Source organism: Bombina bombina, chromosome 5, assembly GCF_027579735.1.
Source record: "Bombina bombina isolate aBomBom1 chromosome 5, aBomBom1.pri, whole genome shotgun sequence".
Lineage (NCBI taxonomy): Eukaryota > Metazoa > Chordata > Amphibia > Anura > Bombinatoridae > Bombina > Bombina bombina.
In genome coordinates, this window is record NC_069503.1 from 1,003,236,409 (window position 1) to 1,003,262,498 (window position 26,090).

At 41.3% G+C, this 26,090-nt stretch overlaps 1 protein-coding gene across 1 annotated transcript in view; it reads right to left on the reverse strand.

Moving 5' to 3' along the window:
- Positions 1 to 26,090, reverse strand: part of STK3 (serine/threonine kinase 3) — an 803,389-nt gene that overhangs the window by 716,127 nt on the left and 61,172 nt on the right. Inside the window, exon 2 of the mRNA XM_053715241.1 lies at positions 18,252 to 18,332. Coding sequence (XP_053571216.1) covers positions 18,252 to 18,332 — 81 coding nt within the window. The remainder of the gene's footprint in view (positions 1 to 18,251; positions 18,333 to 26,090) is intronic.

Sequence of the window (26,090 nt, forward strand, 5' to 3'; positions counted from 1 at the left end):
GAGATTCATTTATCAGGTAAGCATAAATATTTTCTTTCAAAAAACTTTGATACACATGATGGCTTGTGGACTCTCAATCAATACCAAACCAATGAAATCCACCATGAAATGGGGAAACAGTAAAGGCAGGTTCATTACTGATCAGGCACTATGGCCCACATCGCTTTCCTGTCAAGAGCAGCTTCAGAAGAGGCATACACGTCAAAACTTCAACAAAAGTGTGTAAAGAAGAACAAGTAGCTGCCTTGTAAATCTGCTTAATAGAGATCTCATAACAAAGGTCCAATAAGTAACAACTGCTCTAGTAATATAAGCAGTAATACGCAAGGACAGCATTTTTCCCTGCAACCAAATAAGCCTTTTAAATTAAAAGGTTTTAAGCCAAGCAGTTAAAGTACCAGCCAAAGCTTCTGACCTTTGCCAGCCTCAAAAAAAAAATAAACAAAAGGAGAAGAAGAAAATCTGAAATCCTGTGGATTTTGAGAGCTCTTATAACATTCAACTTGTGATGAAGATGCTCTTTAGAGTTCACAGATGCTGGACAAAAAGATAGAGCCACAATTTCCTGATTAATAGTACCTTTAGCAGATAAGAATAGTCTATCTTGATGAAAAGTCATAAAAGGAGTCTTGCTTAAAAGCTCACAAACTATTCTAGCTGAATAAATAGCAAGAAAAAAAGCAAACATTCCAGGATAAAATGTCCAAAATATGCATTGGTTCAAAAGGAGGAGAATAACAAACCATCAAAACCAGATTAAGATTCCAAGAATGAGAGACAGGACAAATAAATGGTTTAATTCTAAATCAGAACCTGAACAAAAGTTCTGAAAATCGGGAATCTTAGCAATTTAGAAAGAGTCAAAAGTATGGGGCAACTAGGTGCTGGTAGTATATGTCCAAGTAATAACAGTTAGGTATTAGTCCAGACATTTTAGTCAAGCAGAACGGCTTAAAGGTACAGCATGTATGCGCCATCAACACCACATAGTCACATACCGAGGGCAAATCATAATCATGGAGACAAAAAAACTTTGGTATTGGGCACAGTCCTTTCAGGCAATATAATCTCTGTATAAGAAAGATAGGACCAGCACACACTTGACTAAATGTCCTGTATAATTACATCCAATAAAGTATGGTGCACACCTGGAGGACCTCCCTTTCCAGGGTCCTGATTAATATAGTACAAAAGAACACTCAGATGGCACTCAAAATAGCAACAGTGCTTTTATTAAGTAGAGTAATGTTTGATAAAGGGGCAGGAGCCCCGAAACGTTGCTCTACTTAATAAAAGCACTGTTGCTATTTTGAGTGCCACCTGAGTGTTCTTTTGTACAATATAATCTCTGTAATCACATTTACTTCAAAGGCATACCAGTCATGGCGCGATCCGATATCCAGAATTACCTCTGTCTGTTATCACCCTCGGCGTGCTTCAAATCTCCACTCCACTTCTTGCGGATCTATGCCCCTGTAGGAATTTTCCGTCCTCGTGACTAGCGTCTTACTCAATTTAGAAAGACTAAACACTTATCCAAACCCTCCTGAAGGAATTTTAGAATGCTTGGAATGCCAAAAGAATTCCAACGATAACCTTATGAGCACACCACGCAAAAAAAAAATACATGTTTTCCAGACCATATGATAAATACGTCTGGTTTCAGGTTTCCTAATCTGAGGCAAGGTATCAATAGCATTCTCAGAAAAACCTGAAAAAGATCTAAAAATTCAATCACCAACCGTCAAATTCAGAGCTTTTAGATCCTGATATAAGCAAGATCCTTGAGAGAGAAGATCCTTTCTTAGAGGAAGCCTCCAAGGCAGGCACAATCTGCAAATCAAATCCTGCGAGGCCACTCCAGAGCAATCAGAATTGCTGAGGCTTGCTCTGGATAGTAACACAAACAGAGGGAAAATGTAAAACAGAGTTAACAGCCATCTCTAACAGACACCAATATCCCACAATCTGCTCACCATTCCCCTGGGTGAAGACACTGGTAACTGAGAAAGTCTGCCTCCCAACCAGCACATTGAAGATTAAGTTGCAGATGGGCACAAGCCTGTTACAGCTTCAGTCTGAAGAGTTAAAGAGCTTTGGAAGATTTATTTTCACACGGTGGTTCTGAAGCAACTGACATACCATCCGAGAGCGGGACACCGCCAGGTGAAAAGAAGGAGCCTAAACCAAACCAGAAGGGTGTCCAAGTAAGGAACAACAGAGCTTCGTTGAACTTGAACTACATAGCTTCCAGTACTTTTGAAAACACGAAGCCAGACAAAAAGGGAGGGCCACAAACTGATAATGTTTATGTTTGTATAAAAAAACAAGTCTCAGAAACATGATCCTTGTGAAAAGGGATATGTAAATAAGCATCTTTTAAGTCTATGGCAGACAAACTGACTCTCCTTCTATAAAAGTGTGAATTCTCTCTCTATCTTGAAAATAGTAACTTTAGGAACTTGTTAAAAATTTGGTGATCCAAAATAGGCTTAATGATCTAAATATGTATAGCTTAAGAGAAGAGAAGGGAAAGAGGTGATATGATAGCAATTTTCAAATATATTAAAGAGCTTAGCAAAACTGAGCCAGTGAGTATTTTACATAAAAAGAAAAATTTAAGAACAAGGGGTCATGATCTCAAACTGAAGGGTAGTATATTCAGAAGTAATTTGAGGAATCACTTCTTTACAGAAAGGGTTATTGATTCATGGAATAAACTTCCGCAAGAGGTAGTAATGACAAACAATGTGGGGGACTTTAAGAATGCCTGGGACAAGCATAAGTCTATCCTACGAACTAGATAATTTTATACTTTTAGGAAATATCGGGCAGACATGCTGGCACTATGGCTCTTATCTGCTGTCAATATATGTGTTTCTATGAAAGGTACCCTTTTTCTTTGGTACTACAGGGAGTGCAGAATTATTAGGCAAATGAGTATTTTGACCACATCATCCTCTTCATGCATGTTGTCTTACTCCAAGCTGTATAGGCTCGAAAGCCTACTACCAATTAAGCATATTAGGTGATGTGCATCTCTGTAATGTGAAGGGGTGTGGTCTAATGACATCAACACCCTATATCAGGTGTGCATAATTATTAGGCAACTTCCTTTCCTTTGGCAAAATGGGTCAAAAGAAGGACTTGACAGGCTCAGAAAAGTCAAAAATAGTGAGATATCTTGCAGAGGGATGCATCACTCTTAAAATTGCAAAGCTTCTGAAGCGTGATCATCGAACAATCAAGCGTTTCATTCAAAATAGTCAACAGGGTCGCAAGAAGCGTGTGGAAAAACCAAGGCGCAAAATAACTGCCCATGAACTGAGAAAAGTCAAGCGTGCAGCTGCCAAGATGCCACTTGCCACCAGTTTGGCCATATTTCAGAGCTGCAACATCACTGGAGTGCCCAAAAGCACAAAGTGTGCAATACTCAGAGACATGGCCAAGGTAAGAAAGGCTGAAAGACGACCACCACTGAACAAGACACACAAGCTGAAACGTCAAGACTGGGCCAAGAAATATCTCAAGACTGATTTTTCTAAGATTTTATGGACTGATGAAATGAGAGTGAGTCTTGATGGGCCAGATGGATGGGCCCGTGGCTGGATTGGTAAAGGGCAGAGAGCTCCAGTCCGACTCAGACGCCAGCAAGGTGGAGGTGGAGTACTGGTTTGGGCTGGTATCATCAAAGATGAGCTTGTGGGGCCTTTTCGGGTTGAGGATGGAGTCAAGCTCAACTCCCAGTCCTACTGCCAGTTTCTGGAAGACACCTTCTTCAAGCAGTGGTACAGGAAGAAGTCTGCATCCTTCAAGAAAAACATGATTTTCATGCAGGACAATGCTCCATCACACGCGTCCAAGTACTCCACAGCGTGGCTGGCAAGAAAGGGTATAAAAGAAGAAAATCTAATGACATGGCCTCCTTGTTCACCTGATCTGAACCCCATTGAGAACCTGTGGTCCATCATCAAATGTGAGATTTACAAGGAGGGAAAACAGTACACCTCTCTGAACAGTGTCTGGGAGGCTGTGGTTGCTGCTGCACGCAATGTTGATGGTGAACAGATCAAAACACTGACAGAATCCATGGATGGCAGACTTTTGAGTGTCCTTGCAAAGAAAGGTGGCTATATTGGTCACTGATTTGTTTTTGTTTTGTTTTTGAATGTCAGAAATGTATATTTGTGAATGTTGAGATGTTATATTGGTTTCACTGGTAAAAATAAATAATTGAAATGGGTATATATTTGTATTTTGTTAAGTTGCCTAATAATTATGCACAGTAATAGTCACCTGCACACACAGATATCCCCCTAAAATAGCTATAACTAAAAACAAACTAAAAACTACTTCCAAAACTATTCAGCTTTGATATTAATGAGTTTTTTGGGTTCATTGAGAACATGGTTGTTGTTCAATAATAAAATTAATCCTCAAAAATACAACTTGCCTAATAATTCTGCACTCCCTGTATAAAGAGATTATAATAAATCCCTGGTTTAATTATGAAGTTGGAACTGGAACAATCACTCCTATTAATTCCAGATCTTTTACACAAACCAAAAAGGCTTTGGCCGTTAAAGGATCTTGAGGCACTTGAGATAAAGGAGGCCTTGAACGAAAGCTTATTTGATATCCCTGGGAAATGATTTGCAATAGCCAGCGACTGACCTGGCAAGGGGGTTACACTTTAAAGCCGTCTTAGAGGATGGGGTAAACTTCTTGGATTGATTGTTTTTAGACCAAGAAGGTTTAGAGTAGCCAGAACGATGGGCAGAAGAGGAAGCCTTCTGAGCCTTAAAATGAACAAAAAACACCCTGCAGATAACTGCTGATGGGTTGGTAATGGTTATAGACCACCTTTAAATCATGCAAATTTTAGCCAGAAAATAAATTGCTGCATGAATAGAATACTTTTTTGTGACATAAAGAAGTGTCACAGCCTTCCTGTAAAGTATTCAGTTATAGCAAACATGAAGGACAAAGTCAAACAACAAATATATAAAATGCCTCATTTATGCAGAAAATACTGGATTTCTTTCTTTTTATTTCAGATAATGTCACACACATACTAACATTCACAGAGACACGGTCAATCATTAAAATACAAATCCCCATACCACAATAAACAAAGTTATTTTGGAAAGGCAGCAAATAAAGAATAAATTAAAAAATCCTGCACTCATTCAAATAGTATATTTACACTGATGTCTATGTATTTATATACAAATGTGTACATTAATAGTACAAATCATGGCTAAAAATCACAATAATCCATTGCAGTGGATCTTGTATTAGCATTATTTCGCACTATTTCTTATATGTTCAAGATAGGGCTGTGCGATATTTGGGGGGGGAATCACGATTTTCAGTTGAAATATTGTGACTATTAAAATATTATTTTAACATACATTTTGCATTAAAAAATGCACGTAACAATTAAAACGGCCACTTGTTCCCTTTGCAGTTTGCACTGCAGACTAAATAGACCAGAGAAAACTAAATTTATGCTTACCTAATAAATTTCTTTCTTTCCGGATATGGTGAGTCCAAGGAATCATCTTCAATTACTGTTGGGAATATCACTCCTGGCCAGCAGGAGGCGGCAAAGACCACCATAGCAAAGCTGTTAAAGGGACACTGAACCCAAATTTTTTTCTTTTGTGATTTAGATAGAGCATGAAATTTTAAGCAACTTTGTAATTTACTCCTATTATCAAATGTTCCTTATTCTCTTGGTATCTTTATTTGAAATGCAAGAATGTAAGTTTAGATGTTGGCCCATTTTTGGTGAACAACCTAGGTTGTCCTTGCTGATTGGTGGATAAACTGCTGTCAAGAGTTCTGAACCAAGAAAAAAAGCTTAGATGCCTTCTTTTTTTATATAAAGATAGCAAGAGAACGAAGAAACATTGCTAATAGGAGTAAATTAGAAAGTTGCTTAAAATTGTATGCTCTATCTGAATCACGAAAGAAAAAATTTGGGTTCAGTGTCCCTTTAAGTATCACTTCCTTTCCCACAACCCCAGTCATTCGACCGAAGGTAAATGGAGAAAAAGAAGCAACACAAGGTGCAGAGGTGCCTGAGGTGTTAGTAAAAAATAACTGTCTTAAAAGAAAGGGCGGGTCATGGACTCACCATATCCGGAAAGAAAGAAATTTATCAGGTGCGCATAAATTTAGTTTTCTTTCCTAAGATATGGTGAGTCCACGGAATCATCTTCAATTACTGTTGGGAATCAAAACCCAAGCTAGAGTACACAGATGATTAGGGAGGGACAAGATAGGAACCTAAACAGAAGGCACCACCACTTGAAGAACCTTTCTTTCTCCCAAAAGAAGCCTCAGCCGAGACAAAAACATAAAATTCGTAAAAATTTGGAAAAATAATGCAGAGAGGACCAAGTTGCAGCCTTGCAAATCTGAACCCCAGAAGCTTCATTCTTGAAAACCCAAGAAGCCGAAACAGCCCTAATGGAATGAGCTGTAATTCTCTCAGGGAGCTGCTGTCCAGCAGACACATAAATCAAACGATTATACTTCTTACCGAAGGGAAAGAAACGTAGCTGAGTTTTCTGAGCTGTACAAGTCCCAGAGAAACAAACAAACAGAAGACTGGCGAAAATTCTCAGTCACCTATAGATACATTTTGTACGAAGTTAGTACAAAAAAAATTGCCTCATCGACAAAAAAGATATAAGGTGAATCACACTGCCAAGCTGAGAATCCCGAGACTCTCTGAGCACAAGAATTGGTCTTCCAAGATAATAAATATCTATTGAATGAAAAGGCTCAAACAGAACCCCCCTCCTCCTATCCGCTTCCCTTAGCATTTATAAAAGTCTAAGCATACCGCACTGGTGTTCCCAGGCGGTCTCCCATACACGTACTGACCAGGCCTGACACTGCATAACTTCCGAGATCAGACGGAATCTGGTGAATTCAGGGTATTGAGGCGGTAGGCCCAAATAAATCACCCTTGCAGAAGGAACAAGGGAATTCTTCTTCAGATTCATTTCCAAACCCTGGAAAAGAAGATTGGACAGGATCTCTTAACCGAGAGTTGGCTTGAAGGATGACACCTGAACCATATATTGTCCAGAAAAATTTGCAATACCCCAAGACCTAAAAGTCTGTCTAGGGTGACGGAAACTCAGAATCTTGAATATATCCAGAAACAAGGGAACATTCATTTTTTCAGGTCTATGTTCGTTATGAACAGGCCCTCTTGAACCAAAAGGAGAGAGGAAACTACTTAGAAGTTCAGAATCTGAGTTACCTGAGGTAAAAACCTAGATTCCGTTCCCAAACTAGGACTGGAACCATCACTACCCGAGATTAAGATCTTGAACCCAGTTCAAGGAATGCCTCTCATCCTACTTGGATAGCAGATACTCTAGAAAGAGAAATCTGCCCCTGGGAGGAAATCTTAGATTGAACTTGAAAGGACATGACTGACTCTGCAGAAAGAGGAAAAGGAAACAAAGTCTCATCCTTAAAAGGAGACGCCAGAACCAAGATTTTTGAGGAAACAAATTATTGAACCTGCAACTACAGAACTATAAAGCCTAGGTTGTACCAGTAAACCACAGGTAGGCTTCTCAGCTGACCAAGATTTCAGACCACAATGCCCGGCGGCTAGTACCGCAAGTCTAAAAAGACAAGACATTGCTCTTAATTAATAAAACCTCCAGTTTCTAATCCAAGGATGCGTAAAGGAGCAGATACCTTCCATAGGGATCAAAGTTCTCTGAACCATAGTAGAAAACTTCCTTCTACCTAGGGCACTGTGCATTTTAATGGAGTCAGCAACAGGAAAATCCTTTAAAGGACGGGAGACAGGGAGAAAGGTATCCCTAGCTTCTCCTACACCTGTGAAAATTTCCATAGCACGCTTAGAAACCGTTCCCTAAAGGAAGATCATAGAATGATAAAGTTTATAAAACTTCCAAGGGTTGACAACGACAGGGATAACAATGTTGTCCAAGTAGTCAAAACCTCCTTTATCATACACAAAGGCGATCAAGCATAAATTTGAAGGATACTACTTCAGCATCAGATGAAGGAATTATACCGTCCGAATCTGGGATATCACCCTCAGGAACGGCTAGCGACTGCCCCGCATCAGGTTTAAGAGGGATTGCAACATAGTTAGCAGAAATGGAGCAGAAACCTTACTATCTGAATTATTAAAATGTCCTCTTGCGTTTTACCTGTAGGAAAGGAAACGCAGATAAAGCCACAGATACCAAAGATACCTGAACTGCAAAATCTGTAGACAATACACTCCTCCAGGAGATTGAGAGGAACCGCAGGGCACTGCATGTGACGTCAGAAAGACTTGGGGCTTAAAAGGAGAAAACTGTGACATTGCCGAAACAGCATCATCCTGGGAGACATGGGGCTCAGAAGGCAATAACCTTCATTACTGTAATTAGATAGGTGAAAAACTGCAGCACAGAATTGCATATGCAAATACTCTCTAAAAACATAATTTATGCTTACCTGATAATTTTATTTCTCTTGTGGTGTATCCAGTCCACGGATCATCCATTACTTGTGGGATATTCTCCTTCCCAACAGGAAGTTGCAAGAGGATCACCCACAGCAGAGCTGCTATATAGCTCCTCCCCTCACTGCCATATACAGTCATTCGACTGAAACAAGACGAGAAAGGAGAAACCATAGGGTGCAGTGGTGACTGTAGTTTAATTAAAATTTTGACCTGCCTTAAAAGGACAGGGCGGGCCGTGGACTGGATACACCACAAGAGAAATACATTTATCAGGTAAGCATAAATTATGTTTTCTCTTGTTAAGTTTATCCAGTCCACGGATCATCCATTACTTGTGGGATACCAATACCAAAGCTAAAGTACACGGATGATGGGAGGGACAAGGCAGGAACTTAAACGGAAGGAACCACTGCCTGTAGAACCTTTCTCCCAAAAACAGCCTCCGAAGAAGCAAAAGTGTAAAATTTGTAAAATTTTGAAAAGGTGTGAAGCGAAGACCAAGTCGCAGCCTTGCAAATCTGTTCAACAGAGGCCTCATTTTTAAAGACCCAGGTGGAAGCCACAGCTCTAGTAGAATGAGCTGTAATCCTTTCAGGGGGCTGCTGTCCAGCAGTCTCATAGGCTAAGCGTATTATGCTCCGAAGCCAAAAGGAGAGAGAGGTTGCCGAAGCTTTTTGACCTCTCCTCTGTCCAGAGTAAACGACAAACAGGGCAGATGTTTGACGAAAATCTTTAGTAGCTTGTAAGTAAAACTTCAAGGCACGGACTACGTCCAGATTATGCAAAAGACGTTCCTTCTTTGAAGAAGGATTAGGACACAATGATGGAACAACAATCTCTTGATTGATATTCCTGTTAGAAACCACCTTAGGTAAAAACCCAGGTTTGGTACGCAGAACTACCTTGTCTGAATAAAAAATCAGATAAGGAGAATCACAATGTAAGGCAGATAACTCAGAGACTCTTCGAGCCGAGGAAATAGCCATCAAAAACAGAACTTTCCTAGATAAAAGTTTAATATCAATGGAATGAAGGGGTTCAAACGGAACTCCCTGAAGAACTTTAAGAACCAAGTTTAAGCTCCACGGGGGAGCAACAGTTTTAAACACAGGCTTAATCCTAACCAAAGCCTGACAAAATGCCTGGACGTCTGGAACTTCTGCCAGACGCTTGTGCAAAAGAATAGACAGAGCAGAGATCTGTCCTTTTAAAGAACTAGCTGATAAGCCTTTGTCCAAACCCTCTTGGAGAAAGGACAATATCCTAGGAATCCTAACCTTACTCCATGAGTAACTCTTGGATTCACACCAATAAAGATATTTACGCCATATCTTATGGTAGATTTTCCTGGTGACAGGCTTCCGAGCCTGTATTAAGGTATCAATGACTGACTCGGAGAAGCCACGCCTTGATAGAATCAAGCGTTCAATCTCCATGCAGTCAGTCTCAGAGAAATTAGATTTGGATGATTGAAAGGACCTTGTATTAGAAGGTCCTGCCTCAGAGGCAGAGTCCATGGTGGAAGAGATGACATGTCCACTACGTCTGCATACCAGGTCCTGCGTGGCCACGCAGGCGCTATCAGAATCACCGATGCTCTCTCCTGTTTGATTTTGGCAATCAGTCGAGGGAGCAGAGGAAACGGTGGAAACACATAGGCCAGGTTGAAGAACCAAGGAGCTGCTAGAGCATCTATCAGCGTTGCTCCCGGGTCCCTGGACCTGGATCCGTAACAAGGAAGCTTGGCGTTCTGGCGAGACGCCATGAGATCCAGTTCTGGTTTGCCCCAACGATGGACCAGTTGAGCAAACGCCTCCGGATGGAGTTCCCACTCCCCCGGATGAAAAGTCTGATGACTTAGAAAATCCGCCTCCCAGTTCTCTACGCCTGGGATGTGGATCGCTGACAGGTGGCAAGAGTGAGACTCTGCCCAGCGAATTATCTTTGAGACTTCTAACATCGCTAGGGAACTCCTGGTTCCCCCTTGATGGTTGATGTAAGCCACAGTCGTGATGTTGTCCGACTGAAATCTGATGAACCTCAGTGTTGCTAACTGAGGCCAAGCTAGAAGAGCCATGAATATTGCTCTTAACTCCAGAATATTTATTGGGAGGAGTTTCTCCTCCTGAGTCCACGATCCCTGAGCCTTCAGGGAGTTCCAGACTGCGCCCCAACCTAGAAGGCTGGCATCTGTTGTTACAATCTGGCCTGCCCAGGGTCATACCCTTGGACAGATGGACCCGAGAAAGCCACCAGAGAAGAGAATCTCTGGTCTCTTGATCCAGATTTAGTAGAGGGGACAAATCTGAGTAATCCCCATTCCACTGACTTAGCATGCATAATTGCAGCGGTCTGAGATGCAGGCGCGCAAATGGCACTATGTCCATTGCCGCTACCATTAAGCCGATTACTTCCATGCACTGAGCCACTGACGGGAGTGGAATGGAATGAAGGACACGGCAAGCATTTAGAAGTTTTGATAACCTGGACTCCGTCAGGTAAATTTTCATCTCTACAGAATCTATAAGAGTCCCTAGGAAGGAGACTCTTGTGAGTGGTGATAGAGAACTCTTTTCCACGTTCACTTTCCACCCATGCGACCTCAGAAATGCCAGAACTATCTCTGTATGAGACTTGGCAATTTGAAAGCTTGACGCCTGTATCAGGATGTCGTCTAGATACGGAGCCACCGCTATGCCTCGCGGTCTTAGAACCGCCAGAAGTGAGCCCAGAACCTTTGTAAAAATTCTCGGGGCAGTGGCCAACCCAAAGGGAAGAGCTACAAATTGGTAATGCCTGTCTAGAAAGGCAAACCTTAGGAACCGATGATGATCTTTGTGAATCGGTATGTGAAGGTAGGCATCCTTTAAATCCACTGTGGTCATGTACTGACCCTCTTGGATCATGGGTAGGATGGTCCGAATAGTTTCCATTTTGAATGAAGGAACTCTGAGGAATTTGTTTAAGATCTTTAGATCCAAGATTGGTCTGAAGGTTCCCTCTTTCTTGGGAACCACAAACAGATTTGAATAAAATCCCTGTCCTTGTTCCGTCCGCGGAACTGGATGGATCACTCCCATTACTAGGAGGTCTTGCACACAGCTTAGGAATGCCTCTTTCTTTATCTGGTTTGATGATAACCTTGAAAGATGAAATCTCCCTTGTGGAGGAGAAGCTTTGAAGTCCAGAAGATATCCCTGAGATATGATCTCCAACGCCCAGGGATCCTGAACATCTCTTGCCCACGCCTGGGCAAAGAGAGAAAGTCTGCCCCCCACTAGATCCGTTTCCGGATAGGGGGCCGTTCCTTCATGCTGTCTTGGGGGCAGCAGCAGGCTTTCTGGCCTGCTTGCCCTTGTTCCAGGACTGGTTAGGTTTCCAGGCCTGTCTGGAATGAGCAACAGTTCCCTCTTGTTTTGAAGCGGAGGAAGTTGATGCTGCTCCTGCCTTGAAATTTCGAAAGGCACGAAAATTAGACTGTTTGGCCTTTGATTTGGCCCTGTCCTGAGGAAGGGTATGACCCTTGCCTCCAGTAATGTCAGCAATAATTTCCTTCAAGCCAGGCCCGAATAAGGTCTGCCCCTTGAAAGGAATGTAGAGTAATTTAGACTTTGAAGTCACGTCAGTTGACCAGGATTTAAGACATAGCGCCCTACGCGCCTGGATGGCGAATCCGGAATTCTTAGCCGTTAGTTTAGTCAAATGAACAATGGCATCAGAAACAAATGAGTTAGCTAGCTTAAGCGCTCTAAGCTTGTCAATAATTTCATTCAATGGAGCTGTCTGGATGGCCTCTTCCAGGGCCTCAAACCAGAATGCCGCCACCGCAGCAGTGACAGGCGCAATGCATGCAAGGGGCTGTAAAATAAAACATTTTCTTGAGGTAACCCTCCAATTTTTTATCCATTGGATCTGAAAAAGCACAACTGTCCTCAACCGGGATAGTGGTACGCTTTGCTAAAGTAGAAACTGCTCCCTCCACCTTAGGGACCGTCTGCCATAAGTCCCGTGTAGTGGCGTCTATTGGAAACATTTTTCTAAATATAGGAGGTGGGGAAAAGGGCACACCGGGTCTATCCCACTCCTTGCTAATAATTTCTGTAAGCCTTTTAGGTATAGGAAAAACGTCAGTACACACCGGCACCGCATAGTATCTATCCAGCCTACACAATTTCTCTGGAATTGCAACTGTGTTACAGTCATTCAGAGCAGCTAATACCTCCCCAAGCAATACACGGAGGTTCTCAAGCTTAAATTTAAAATTAGAAATCTCTGAATCAGGTTTCCCCGAGTCAGAGATGTCACCCACAGACTGAAGCTCTCCGTCCTCATGTTCTGCATACTGTGACGCAGTATCAGACATGGCTCTAACAGCATTTCCGCGCTCTGTATCTCTCCTAACCCCAGAGCTATCGCGCTTGCCTCTTAATTCAGGCAATCTAGATAATACCTCTGACAGGGTATTATTCATGATTGCAGCCATGTCCTGCAAGGTAATCGCTATGGGCGTCCCTGATGTAATTGGCGCCATATTAGCGTGCGTCCCCTGAGCGGGAGGCGAAGGGTCTGACACGTGGGGAGAGTTAGTCGGCATAAATTCCCCCACGACAGAACCCTCTGGTGATAATTCTTTTATAGATAAAGACTGATCTTTACTGTTTAAGGTGAAATCAATACATTTAGTACACATTCTCCTATGGGGCTCCACCATGGCTTTCAAACATAATGAACAAGTAGGTTCCTCTGTGTCAGACATGTTTAAACAGACTAGCAATGAGACTAGCAAGCTTGGAAAACACTTTAAAACAAGTTTACAAGCAATATAAAAAACGTTACTGCGCCTTTAAGAAACACACATTTTCCCAAATTTTGAAATAACAGTGAAAAAATACAGTTACACTAACAAATTTTTACAGTGTATGTAATAAGTTAGCAGAGCATTGCACCCACTTGCAAATGGATGATTAACCCCTTAATACCAAAAACGGAATAACAAATGACAAAAACGTTTTTTAAACAGTCACAACAACTGCCACAGCTCTACTGTGGCTTTTTACCTCCCTCAATACGACTTTTGAAGCCTTTTGAGCCCTTCAGAGAAGTCCTGGATCATGCAGGAAGAAGTTGGATGTCTGTGTCTGTAATTTTTGCTGTGCAAATAAACGCTAAAATAGGCCCCTCCCACTCATATTACAACAGTGGGAAGCCTCAGGGAACTGTTTCTAGGCAAAATTCAAGCCAGCCATGTGGAAAAAACTAGGCCCCAATAAGTTTTATCACCAAACATATGTAAAAAACGATTAAACATGCCAGCAAACGTTTTAAAATACACTTTTATAAGAGTATGTATCTCTATTAATAAGCCTGATACCAGTCGCTATCACTGCATTTAAGGCTTTACTTACATTACTTCGGTATCAGCAGCATTTTCTAGCAAATTCCATCCCTAGAAAAATATTTTAACTGCACATACCTTATTGCAGGAAAACCTGCACGCTATTCCCCCTCTGAAGTTACCTCACTCCTCAGAATATGTGAGAACAGCAAAGGATCTTAGTTACTTCTGCTAAGATCATAGAAAACGCAGGCAGATTCTTCTTCTAAATACTGCCTGAGATAAACAGTACACTCCGGTACCATTTAAAAATAACAAACTTTTGATTGAAGAAATAAACTAAGTATAAAACACCACAGTCCTCTTACGACCTCCATCTTAGTTGAGAGTTGCAAGAGAATGACTGGATATGGCAGTGAGGGGAGGAGCTATATAGCAGCTCTGCTGTGGGTGATCCTCTTGCAACTTCCTGTTGGGAAGGAGAATATCCCACAAGTAATGGATGATCCGTGGACTGGATACACTTAACAAGAGAAAATACTTGATGCTTAACAAAATCTTTATTCTTGCTAAAGAATTATTCTAACGTGATGGATAGGTATGCTAATAAAAAACAAATCTGATTCTCACGAACCAGAAGCATTTATTCCTTAGGAACAGAGTTTTAGGAAAATATGCACATATGTCCCTTTAAGAAAACTTAAATAGGATATACTACAATGGAAATGTATAACTGAAAAAGTGTAAACCAACTATAAACCCTAATTTAAGGTCTTATATCTAATATAAGTGCAGCAGAGAAATATATTAGACCATTGCACAATAGTGCGGTCTGCTTATAAAAAACTTGGTACTAATTCGTTATTTATGCGTCCTACTGAACAGACAGCCTGAAACATTGATGGCTGAACGGCCTTAGCTATAATTAGCTTTAAAAGTATGTCACTGTAACCACTCTGCCACTGCTCCTCACTCGAAGCAGAATTAACACCGCTCCGCTCTCTTCTGAGAACAGGGCGGAGATTACACTGGCTCAGAAAACCCCAAAATGGCGCAACTTCCAGAATGCAAAAACAAGAAGTAGGCGGGAACTTACAAGCGGCAAGAGAATGAAGCGCGCATACATTGCGCTTTATTCTGCCGACAAGCCAGGTCAGAAATAACAATACGAACATGAAGGGTACACTGGGTCTGTAGATATATGAGATACGAGCACAGACTTCTTAGACTTAACTGCCCCATAGGAGTAACGCTGCTTAAAGGAGCGCGCTCTCCTAACAGCATTCAGCCTGAAAATAAAAGGAGCATGAAACTTGTGGTAGCAGTGCTCTAGACTCTCAAGCCCTTCCTAAACTATAAGGAAATTAAACAGAGTTGTCTTCAGACAGAAAATTGATAAATACACTGCGTTAAATTTTATATAACACAGAATAAAATCTGAGCCCCAACAAAGAGTAACTTCCTTAAGTCTCCTATGTCACAGCCAAAAATGCCTGCCCACTGCCAGTTAAAAAATCCTTCATAAAGGATAGTGTCCCACATAAAGTGCAATTTGGAGCCCTTAACCCCTTTAGTGCCAGCCTCCTAGCCCCAGAAGACAAAAAGGAACTTACCTGCACATCTAGCTGTCCGGCAGGAGGACAGCTCCCCGAGTATGAGAGGATGCCACTTCTCACAGAGACCTGTGAAAAAAAGAAAGACTGAGTAAACTTACTCAGGCTTTCCATACCAGGGCAGCAACATGCTAGGAAACGCAGCAAGGGCTTTACCTCACAAGTTCCTAACTGTTTTAAAGCCACCACTGCGCTACTGAAGAGACTAACTTGGAGCACGGCTAGACCCCATCTTGAGAGGAAAGATCAGAGCAAACATATGATGTCTATGAATAAGAGTCCTGTAAGGACTCAAAACTAGTCAGACTGATCGTGTCTCACTACCCCTGCCTTGTACCTATCTTTTTCATTTTTTGTATTTTTTGCACTTTTCCTGGAACGCTTCTACCAGCGTAAGCTGTCAACTTTTTAAGATGTTTGAATAAAGGATCATTGTTTTAAGGAACCCTCACAAGCAGTGCCTGCCTCACTTCTTTTCTACGTAACCGTATAGTGGCTGGGTTTCGCCACTGCTACGGCACTCCGTTGGCTCTCTATGGGGATCATTGCACAGTAGCCGGCGTCACTTCCGGTATCACGCCAGGACCGCAGTTGTTGCTGGGAACGTTACCTCTCCATATCAGAGCAAACATACTCTGCTTTCAAAATAATAAAATCTTGATTGAAGTGAAAAAAATTCAGACACCAAAATCTTCACCTCTTCCTTGTACCACAGACAAAGAAAATGCCTGGGGGTTGTGGGAAGAAAAGTGATACTAAACAGCTTTGCTGTGGTGCTCTTCGCTTTCTCCTGCTGGCCAGGAGTGATATTCCCAACATTAATTGAAGATGATTCTGTGGACTCACCATATCTTAGGAAAGAAAAGAGCCCCGCCAGTCCATGTCTGAAGGACTGGAGCAACAAACCATGAGGGAAGGAAAATGACAGCTGTAAAGTTACGTGTTGTGAAACTTCTTGGTCTGCCCCACTCGAGAAGTAATCAATGCTGCAGCTGGGCTGGACTGGAGTGTTTGTGTGACTGACATGGCATGTTAAAGTTTGTCAAACTCTAGGATTTACAATTGGAATAAATAAAGGGGACTTTCAGTCATGAAGTATAACATACTTCATCCTGAAAGCTCCTTTAATTGTTGGTAGCATTCGCTGCACTGAGCTGCTCAGGCAGCCCGTGGCAGAACGCAATTTGCTGTGAGGTGACGTTTCCACCTCTTAGTAAATAGTTGTGCAATCCAACTGGCGCCAAGCCAGATAACCTGAACTGCTATTGGCTAATAGGTGGAAACGTCACCACTCAGCAAAATAGCGTTCTGCCGTGGGCTGCCTGGGCAGCTCAGTGGGGCGAATGCTTCAAACAAATAAAGGAGCTTTCAGGATGAAGTATTTTATACTTCATGAATGAAAGTCCCCTTTATTTGTTCCAAATGTAAATCGTAGCATTTCACAAACGCTAGGATTTACAATCACTTTAAGGAAGCCAATTTGGACAGTTTTGTTTGGGGTTTTTTTTTTTTTTTTAAATTGCAGTGTCATGCGATTTAGATATTGCATAGCCTCATATTGTAATTAATTGCACCATGTGATTAATTGCACAGCCCTAGTTTAGAACTTAACCATTTCTATATGCAAAAGAGGATGACACCAATATTTTTTTTTTAAGTATAATGCAAGGTATAAAACTGCAAAGGACATATTCTCACAAAATATATAACCAACTACTAAACAGTGAGATGATTCTTATATAATATTATGATTAAACATTTCACACAGTTAAGGACCTGAAGTGATTTTATGAACATTTAAAATTGTAAAATGCAACAATAATTATAACAGTTTAAGCAACTATATAATTCTAGATTCCTTGCATATAAACTGATAAATGTATAAATATACATGCAAAGACAAATCATGATTAATACTGCATTATAACTCGATTATGAACTAGTATAAGATTTAAAGGACATTAAACATCGGAGTCAGATAATGCATCCGATCCCAATTTACTTCTAGTATCAAATTTACTTCATTCTCTTGGTATCCTTTACTGAACAGCATACCTAGGTAGGCTTAGGACCATGAATGTGTATAAAAAAAACTATATTGCCGCAGTTTTGAAACACTGTTTTTAACAATTAAAACATGCAAACATTGTTTCTTTCGCATGAAAACAGGCTAGTATTAAAACAGTAAAAACATATTGGTATGCCCCTTTAAAAAAAATTTTTTTTTACTAAAATAGAGAATATGCTTTCATCAAATGTGATTAAATATGCATTTAACCATATCAAAGGAGATAATAAAATATATAATATTAAACAGACGTGTTTTATAATATTGTGATATGTGCAAAAAAAAAAAAAAAAAAAAAAAAAGTTCCAATTTAAAAAAAAAAAAAAAAAAAAAAAATCAATTGGATGCAAGGGTGGAGGAAATCTGCCAAAGAAGACTCATTTTATTATGTGTATTAAAAATCCAATAAACCTAAGAAGCTCAAAAAATAATTGCTCCAAGAACTAGTAAAGGTAGACAGTGAAATGAAAATAAAAAAAAAGTTGATTGTTTTTTATAAAAAACACTTTAGCATTAATTGTATTTAATATTCTCCAAAACTAGAGCATTCATCTTAGAAAATACTGGTGATATTTCACAGAGCATCTCAAAGCTACACATATGTATTCTACTGGCCTAATAAAACATTTTACAGTTACGCTTTAAAGCATATTTAAGAAACCTTTTTCCTTAAATCCCAGCACAAGTGATAAAACCAATATTACATTTTACACTTACCCTTCGCCAAGCTTTTCTAAAACATCAAAGACCTCTTCTGGCTGTTTAGTCAAGCTGTCTTCACTCAGCTTTTTAAGCTTACTAATAAAAGAAACAAAGACATAAGGTCAACACATCTGAAATGCGAGGCTAAGAAAGACAGAATAGTAATATTGTACGTGTTGGCGCAGAGATGCTCCAATCATCTTTTGATATTCTAGAACCAAAATCTTTACACATGCAATTAAATATGACCAAGCACAGGAACAGAAGATCAAAGGGAAAAGGCAGGAGGTTCAGACCAGGCAAATGTTAGGACAAGCTACTTCTTGGAAAAAGTCAAGAAGATTTGGTATGGCCCAGTACCAGAACTAATAGTGGTTAATATAGCAATGGTACTTTGGAATAAGTCAACAAAAACAGTAAAACTACAGTGACATGTTTAAAGGACAGTAAACACTGAGGTAGTTATACACATTTTTAATTCATGCGTAGTGTGAAAATATAATATAATATATTTTTATTATTTATTTTGCCCTCCTTTCCTCTAAATTAACTCAGAAAATTGTGGACTTTCCAATTCCAGCGAAAATTAGATGTGCAGAGTTCAGCAAGGCTAACCTTGCTATATTCTGTACTGCCATTGCTTGCTCATTCTATTAACTCATTTATAACTGTCCCGAATAGGCCTCAGCAGAGGAAATAAGGTGAAACTAGATTATATGGAGATGGCAGTTACTTAAAGCGATACTAAACATAAATGTTGTCTTTAATGATTCAGATAGAGCATGCAATTTTAAGCAAACTTTCTAATTTACTCCTATTATCAATTTTTCTTTGCTCTCTTGCCATCTTTATTTAAAAAAGGAAATTTATGCTTACCTGATAAATTTATTTTACGATATGACGAGTCCACGGATTTCATCCTTTACTTATGGGATATCGCCTCCTGGTCAGCAGGAGGAGGCAAAGAGCACCACAGCAGAGCTGTATATATAGCTCCTCCCTTCCCTCGCACTCCAGTCATTTGACCGAAGTTAGGAAGAGAAAGGAAAAGCCAAGGTGCAGAGGAGACTGAAGCTTAACAAAAATAAGACCTGTCTTAGAAAATGACAGGGTGGGCCGTGGACTCGTCATATCGTAAAAGAAATAAATTTATCAGGTAAGCATAAATTTCCTTTTCTTTTACAAGATATAACAAGTCCACGGATTTCATCCTTACTTATGGGATACAATACCAAAGCTATAGGACACGGATGAAAGGGAGGGACAAGACAGGAACTTAAACGGAAGGCACCACTGCTTGAAGAACCTTTCTCCCAAAAACAGCCTCTGACGAGACAAAAGTATCAAATTTGGAAAATTTGGAAAAAGTGTGAAGAGACAACCAAGTTGCAGCCATGCAAATCTGTGCAACAGAAGCATCATTTTTAAATGCCCATGAAGAAGCCACAGCCCTAGTAGAATGACCCGTAATTCTATCAGGAGGCTGCCGTCCAGCAGTCTCATATGTAAAAACGGATGATACTCTTCAGCCAAAAGGAAAGAGAGGTAGCCGTAGCTTTCTAACCCCTACGTTTTCCAGAAAAAACAACAAATAATGAAGATGTTTGACAAAATTCCTTAGTCGCCTGTAAGTAGAACTTCAAGGCACGGACTACGTCCAGATTATGTAACAGACGCTCCTTCTTAGAAGAAGGATTAGGACACAATGAAGGAACAACAATTTCCTGATTAATATTTTTGTTGGAAACAACCTTACGAAGAAAACCAGGTTTGGTACGTAACACCACCTTATCCGAATGAAAAATAAGATAAGGAGAATCACATTGTAATGCCGAAAGCTCAGAAACTCTGCGAGCAGAAGAAATGGCAACCAAAAATAAAACTTTCCAAGATAATAACTTAATATCTATGGAATGCATAGGTTCAAACGGAACCCCTTGAAGAACCTTAAGAACTAAATTCAAACTCCAAGGAGGAGCAATTGCTATAAACACAGGCCTGATTCTAGTCAGAGCCTGACAAAAGGATTGAACATCTGGAACATCTGCCAGACGCTTGTGTATCAAAATCTATCCCTTTAAGGAACTTGCTAACAACCCTTTCTCCAATCCTTCTTGGAGAAAAGATAAAATCCTAAGAATCCTAACCCAACTCCATGAGTAGCTCTTGGATTCGCACCAATAAAGATATTTACACCATATCTTAAAGGTAAATCGTTCTAGTAACAGGCTTACATGCCTGAATCAAGGTATCAATGACTGAATCAGAGAACCCTCGCTTAGATAAAATCAAACGTTCAATCTCCAAGCAGTCAGCCGCAGAGAATTAGATTCTGATGATGGAAGGGTCCCTGAAGGAGAAGGTCCTGCCTCAATGGAAGCTTCCATGGCGGCAGAGAGGACATGTCCAACAGGTCGGCATATCAAGCCCTGTGAGGCCACGCAGGAGCAATGAGAATCACTGAAGCCCTCTTCTGTTTGACTCGAGCAATCACCCGGGAAGGAGAGCAAAAGGTGGAAACACATAAGCTAGGTTGAACCAAGACATTGCCAAGGCATCTATCAGTTCGGCCTGAGGATCCCTGGACCTGAATCCGTACCTCGGGAGCTTGGCATTCCGACGAGATGCCATAAAATCCAACTCCGGCCTGCCCCATCTGAGAACCAGATTGGCAAGACTTCCGGATGGAGTTCCCCCCCCGGATGAGATGTCCGTGTGCTCAAAAAATCCGCCTCCCAGATGTCTCACTCCTGGGATGTAGATTGCCGACAGAGAACAAGAGTGAGTTCCCACCCACTGAAATATCTTGGTTACTTCTGTCATCGCTAAAGAACTCCTTGTTCCACCCTGATGATTGATGTAAGCTACAGTCGTGATGTAGTCCGACTGGAATCTGATGAATTTGGTCGAAGCCAACCGAGGCCAAGCCTGAAGCGCATTGAATATTGCTTTCAACTCCATAATATTGATTGGAAGTAGAGACTCCGACCAAGTCCACACACCTTGAGTCTTCAGGGAGTTCCAGACTGCACCCCATCCTATCAGGCTGGCATCCGTTGTCACTATCACCCAAGAGGGTCTGCGGAAGCATGTCCCTTGAGACAGATAATCTGGCGACAACCACCAAAGAAGAGAGACCCTTGTCTCCTGACCCATTTGCATAATCTCCAGTCCATTGTCTAAGCATGCTCAGTTGTAAAGGTCTGAGATGAAAACAAGCAAACGGAATATTGATCATTGCTGTCACCATCAATCCAACTGCCTCCATGCATAGAGCCACTGACAGCCGAGAATTGGACTGAAGGGTTCGGCATGTAATCAGAATCTTTAACTTTCTGACTTCCGTCAAAAAGATCTTCATAGATAGAAAGTCGATTAGAGTTCCCAGGAAGGGAAGCCTTGTCTGTGGAATTAGTGAACTCTTTTCTAGATTCACCTTCCACCCGTGAGTTCTTATAAAGGATAGAACAATGTCGGTATGAGAACAGTTGATAAGACGCCTGGATCAGAATATCGTCCAGATAAGGCGCCACTGCAATGCCCCGCGGTCTGAGAACCGCCAGCAGAGACCCTAGAACCTTAAAAATTCTGGGTGCGTTGGCCAGCCCGAAAGGAAGAGCCACAAACTGAAAATGTTTGTCCAGAAAGGCAAACCTCAGGAACTTGTGATCTCTGTGGATACGAATATGAAGATATGCATCCCTTAAGTCCACGGTAGTCATATTGACCCCCTGGATCAATGGAAGAATTGTCCGAATAGTCTCCATCATGAAGGATGAAACTCTTAGAAACTTGTTCAGACCCTTGAGATCTAAAATGAGTTGGAATGTTCCCTCTTTATTGGAAACTCCAAAAAGATTGGAGTAAAACCCCTGCCCCTGTTCCTGTATTGGAACGGGACAAGATTACTCCCATGGAGAAGTATTTTACACAACGTAAGAACGCCTCTCTTATTATCTGCTCTACAGACAACCGAGAAAGAAGAAAACCTTCCTCTAGGGAAGGAATTTTTGAACTCCAACTGATATCCTTGAGACACGATTTCTAGTGTCCAGGGACGTCTCTTATCCAAACACGAACAAAAAGGGATAGTCTGCCCCCCTACCAGATCCGGACTTGGATCAGAGGCATGCCTAGGCTTCCAAGAAGAGTTGAGCCTACATGCAGGCTTAGAAAGTTTCCACTGTCTTATCCTGCGTGATAAAGGGTATTGAACTCTGGGTACCCTTTTCATATGCAGTGTCAATGCCCACTATGCTACAGAAGTAGCCCGAGAACAGAACTGAACAAGGATTTACCCTTGCAAGGAAAAGAAAGGAGCTTAGTCTTAGAAGACACATCCGCAGACCAAGGTTGTACCCATAAGGTCCCACGGGCGAAGACCGAACCCTTTTAAGGTTCTCATGCTGTCAATATCAATAAAATGGACCGCCAGCACCGGGATGCGATCAGCAACCCTTGAGCTGCAAGCCACAGGACCACTGAAATCGAACCTGCAAGCCTTGGGTTGCTACAGAGTTAAGCCCTAGTGTCATAGCAATTGTAGAGCTACCTGACCGGCTAAATGCATTTATGTGTCTGTATACCATCCTATAGTCCCAAAGGATGACCTAATAAAAAGATAGTTCCATTTTGGTTAAGAAACTTTTCACACAAAAAATTGCAGTGTCTCTTTAAAATAAAAAGAGCATCTTATTACTGTCATGCAAACCCATAGGAATATGAAGATAATATTGCTGGAACCAGACATTGTCAAGAACCTCAAAGCAATGGCTAAGCAAGGAACCGCAGAGCACTGCATGTGGGTAAGCCAGAATTCCAAACACTAAAGATATAAAATGTGGAAAGGATTGGCCGGTAACATCAGACTCCTAATTGTTTCACATTAGGAGTACATAAAAAAAAATCAATAAAAACAGATATGTTACTATCTCTTTAAATTTTAAAAGGATAACATTTTTTCCTCTACAGAAACTCATAGAAATAACAAGTGTAATATTGAAAACCTCTCATTTCTGTGACCAAAATTATTCAAGCATTATGGTAACCCTGCTGGAAACATATTCCAGACTTGTGCTACAAGGAACCGCAGAGTACCGCATGTGGGAGAAAAAAAAGATCATTATCTTATGAGAACACTTGATCCCTGTTAAGTACCAAGCTGTAATATATCATAAACAGCAGAATGTATCAAATAAAAGGGACCTCACACAAAAAAAAACGGTACTGTCACTTTAATTGAAAAAAAAGAACGACACTTTAAATGCAACTTCGTTCCAAGTCATAATAAATGAAGTTAAACACTTTAATTAGTATAGACACCCCATATATGTTTAATCACTATGTCAAAATGAAAAACAATAGAATAGGGCAGTTGAACTGTGTAACTACAACTGAGGACACAGCAAAACATTGTGTAAACTGTACGCTACTAGTGCAAGAAAGCATTCAAGCATTATGCAATACCCCCAAGTAATAGCCCATCAGTGTGTTCCTGGAACGGCATAAAAAAGGGGCGCGTAAAACCTTCGGTAACATAGCCTAGCTCCGCCCATCGTGGGCGTATCAGGCTGAAACATCTGAAAAAAAACTAGGATGAAAGGAAAGAGACGAGTAGCAAAGCACTATAACATCTGAAATCGAACCTGCAAGCCTTGGGTTGCTACAGAGGTAAGCCCTAGTGTCATAGCAATTGTAGAGCTACCTGACCGGCTAAATTCATTTATGTGTCTGTATACCATCCTATAGTCCCAAAGGATGACCTTCGGTAACATAGCCTAGCTCCGCCCATCGTGGGCGTATCAGGCTGAAACATCTGAAAAAAAACTAGGATGAAAGGAAAGAGACGAGTAGCAAAGCACTATAACACACCGTAGAATGAAGCTCCCATTGCTTTTAACAAAAACATAATTTATGCTTACCTGATAAATTCCTTTCTTCTGTTGTGTGATCAGTCCACGGGTCATCATTACTTCTGGGATATAACTCCTCCCCAACAGGAAATGCAAGAGGATTCACCCAGCAGAGCTGCACATAGCTCCTCCCCTCTACGTCACTCCCAGTCATTCGACCAAGAATCAACGAGAAAGGAGAAACCAAGGGTGAAGTGGTGACTGGAGTATAATTTAAAAGATATTTACCTGCCTTAAAAAACAGGGCGGGCCGTGGACTGATCACACAACAGAAGAAAGGAATTTATCAGGTAAGCATAAATTATGTTTTCTTCTGTTATGTGTGATCAGTCCACGGGTCATCATTACTTCTGGGATACCAATACCAAAGCAAAAGTACACGGATGACGGGAGGGATAGGCAGGCTCATTATACAGAAGGGACCACTGCCTGAAGAACCTTTCTCCCAAAAATAGCCTCCGAAGAAGCAAAAGTGTCAAATTTGTAAAATTTGGAAAAAGTATGAAGCGAAGACCAAGTTGCAGCCTTGCAAATCTGTTCAACAGAGGCCTCATTCTTAAAGGCCCAAGTGGAAGCCACAGCTCTAGTAGAATGAGCTGTAATTCTTTCAGGAGGCTGCTGTCCAGCAGTCTCATAGGCTAAACGAATTATGCTACGAAGCCAGAAGGAAAGAGAGGTAGCCGAAGCCTTATGACCTCTCCTCTGACCAGAGTACACGACAAACAGGGAAGACGTTTGTCGAAAATCCTTAGTTGCCTGTAAGTAGAACTTGAGGGCACGAACTACATCCAGATTGTGTAGAAGACGTTCCTTCTTTGAAGAAGGATTCGGGCACAGGGAAGGTACCACGATCTCTTGATTGATGTTCCTGTTAGTGACTACCTTAGGTAAGAACCCAGGTTTTGTCCGCAGAACTACCTTATCTGAATGAAAAATCAAATAAGGAGAATCACAATGTAAAGCTGATAACTCAGAGACTCTCCGAGCCGAAGAAATAGCCATTAAAAATAACACTTTCCAAGATAACAACTTTATATCAATGGAATGAAGGGGTTCAAACGGAACTCCTTGTAGAACGTTAAGAACAAGGTTTAAACTCCATGGCGGAGCAACAGTTTTAAACACAGGCTTGATCCTAGCTAAAGCCTGACAAAAAGCCTGGACGTCTGGATTTTCTGACAGACGCCTGTGTAACAAGATGGACAGAGCTGAGATCTGTCCCTTTAATGAGCTAGCCGATAAACCCTTTTCTAAACCTTCCTGTAGAAAGGACAATATCCTAGGAATCCTAACCTTACTCCAGGAGTAACCTTTGGATTCGCACCAGTATAGGTATTTACGCCATATCTTATGGTAAATCCTTCTGGTAACAGGCTTCCTAGCCTGTATCAGGGTATCAATAACCGACTCAGAAAAACCACGTTTTGATAAAATCAAGCGTTCAATTTCCAAGCAGTCAGCTTCAGAGAAGTTAGATTTTGATGTTTGAATGGACCCTGTATCAGAAGGTCCTGACTTAGAGGTAGAGACCAAGGCGGACAGGATGACATGTCCACTAGATCTGCATACCAAGTCCTGCGTGGCCATGCAGGCGCTATTAGAATCACTGATGCTCTCTCCTGTTTGATTTTGGCAATCAATCGAGGAAGCAGCGGGAAGGGTGGAAACACATAAGCCATCCCGAAGTTCCAAGGTGCTGTCAAAGCATCTATCAGAACCGCTCCCGGATCCCTGGATCTGGACCCGTAGCGAGGAAGTTTGGCGTTCTGGCGAGACGCCATGAGATCTATCTCTGGTTTGCCCCAACGTCGAAGTATTTGGGCAAAGACCTCCGGATGAAGTTCCCACTCCCCCGGATGAAAAGTCTGGCGACTCAAGAAATCCGCCTCCCAGTTCTCCACTCCCGGGATGTGGATTGCTGACAGGTGGCAAGAGTGAGACT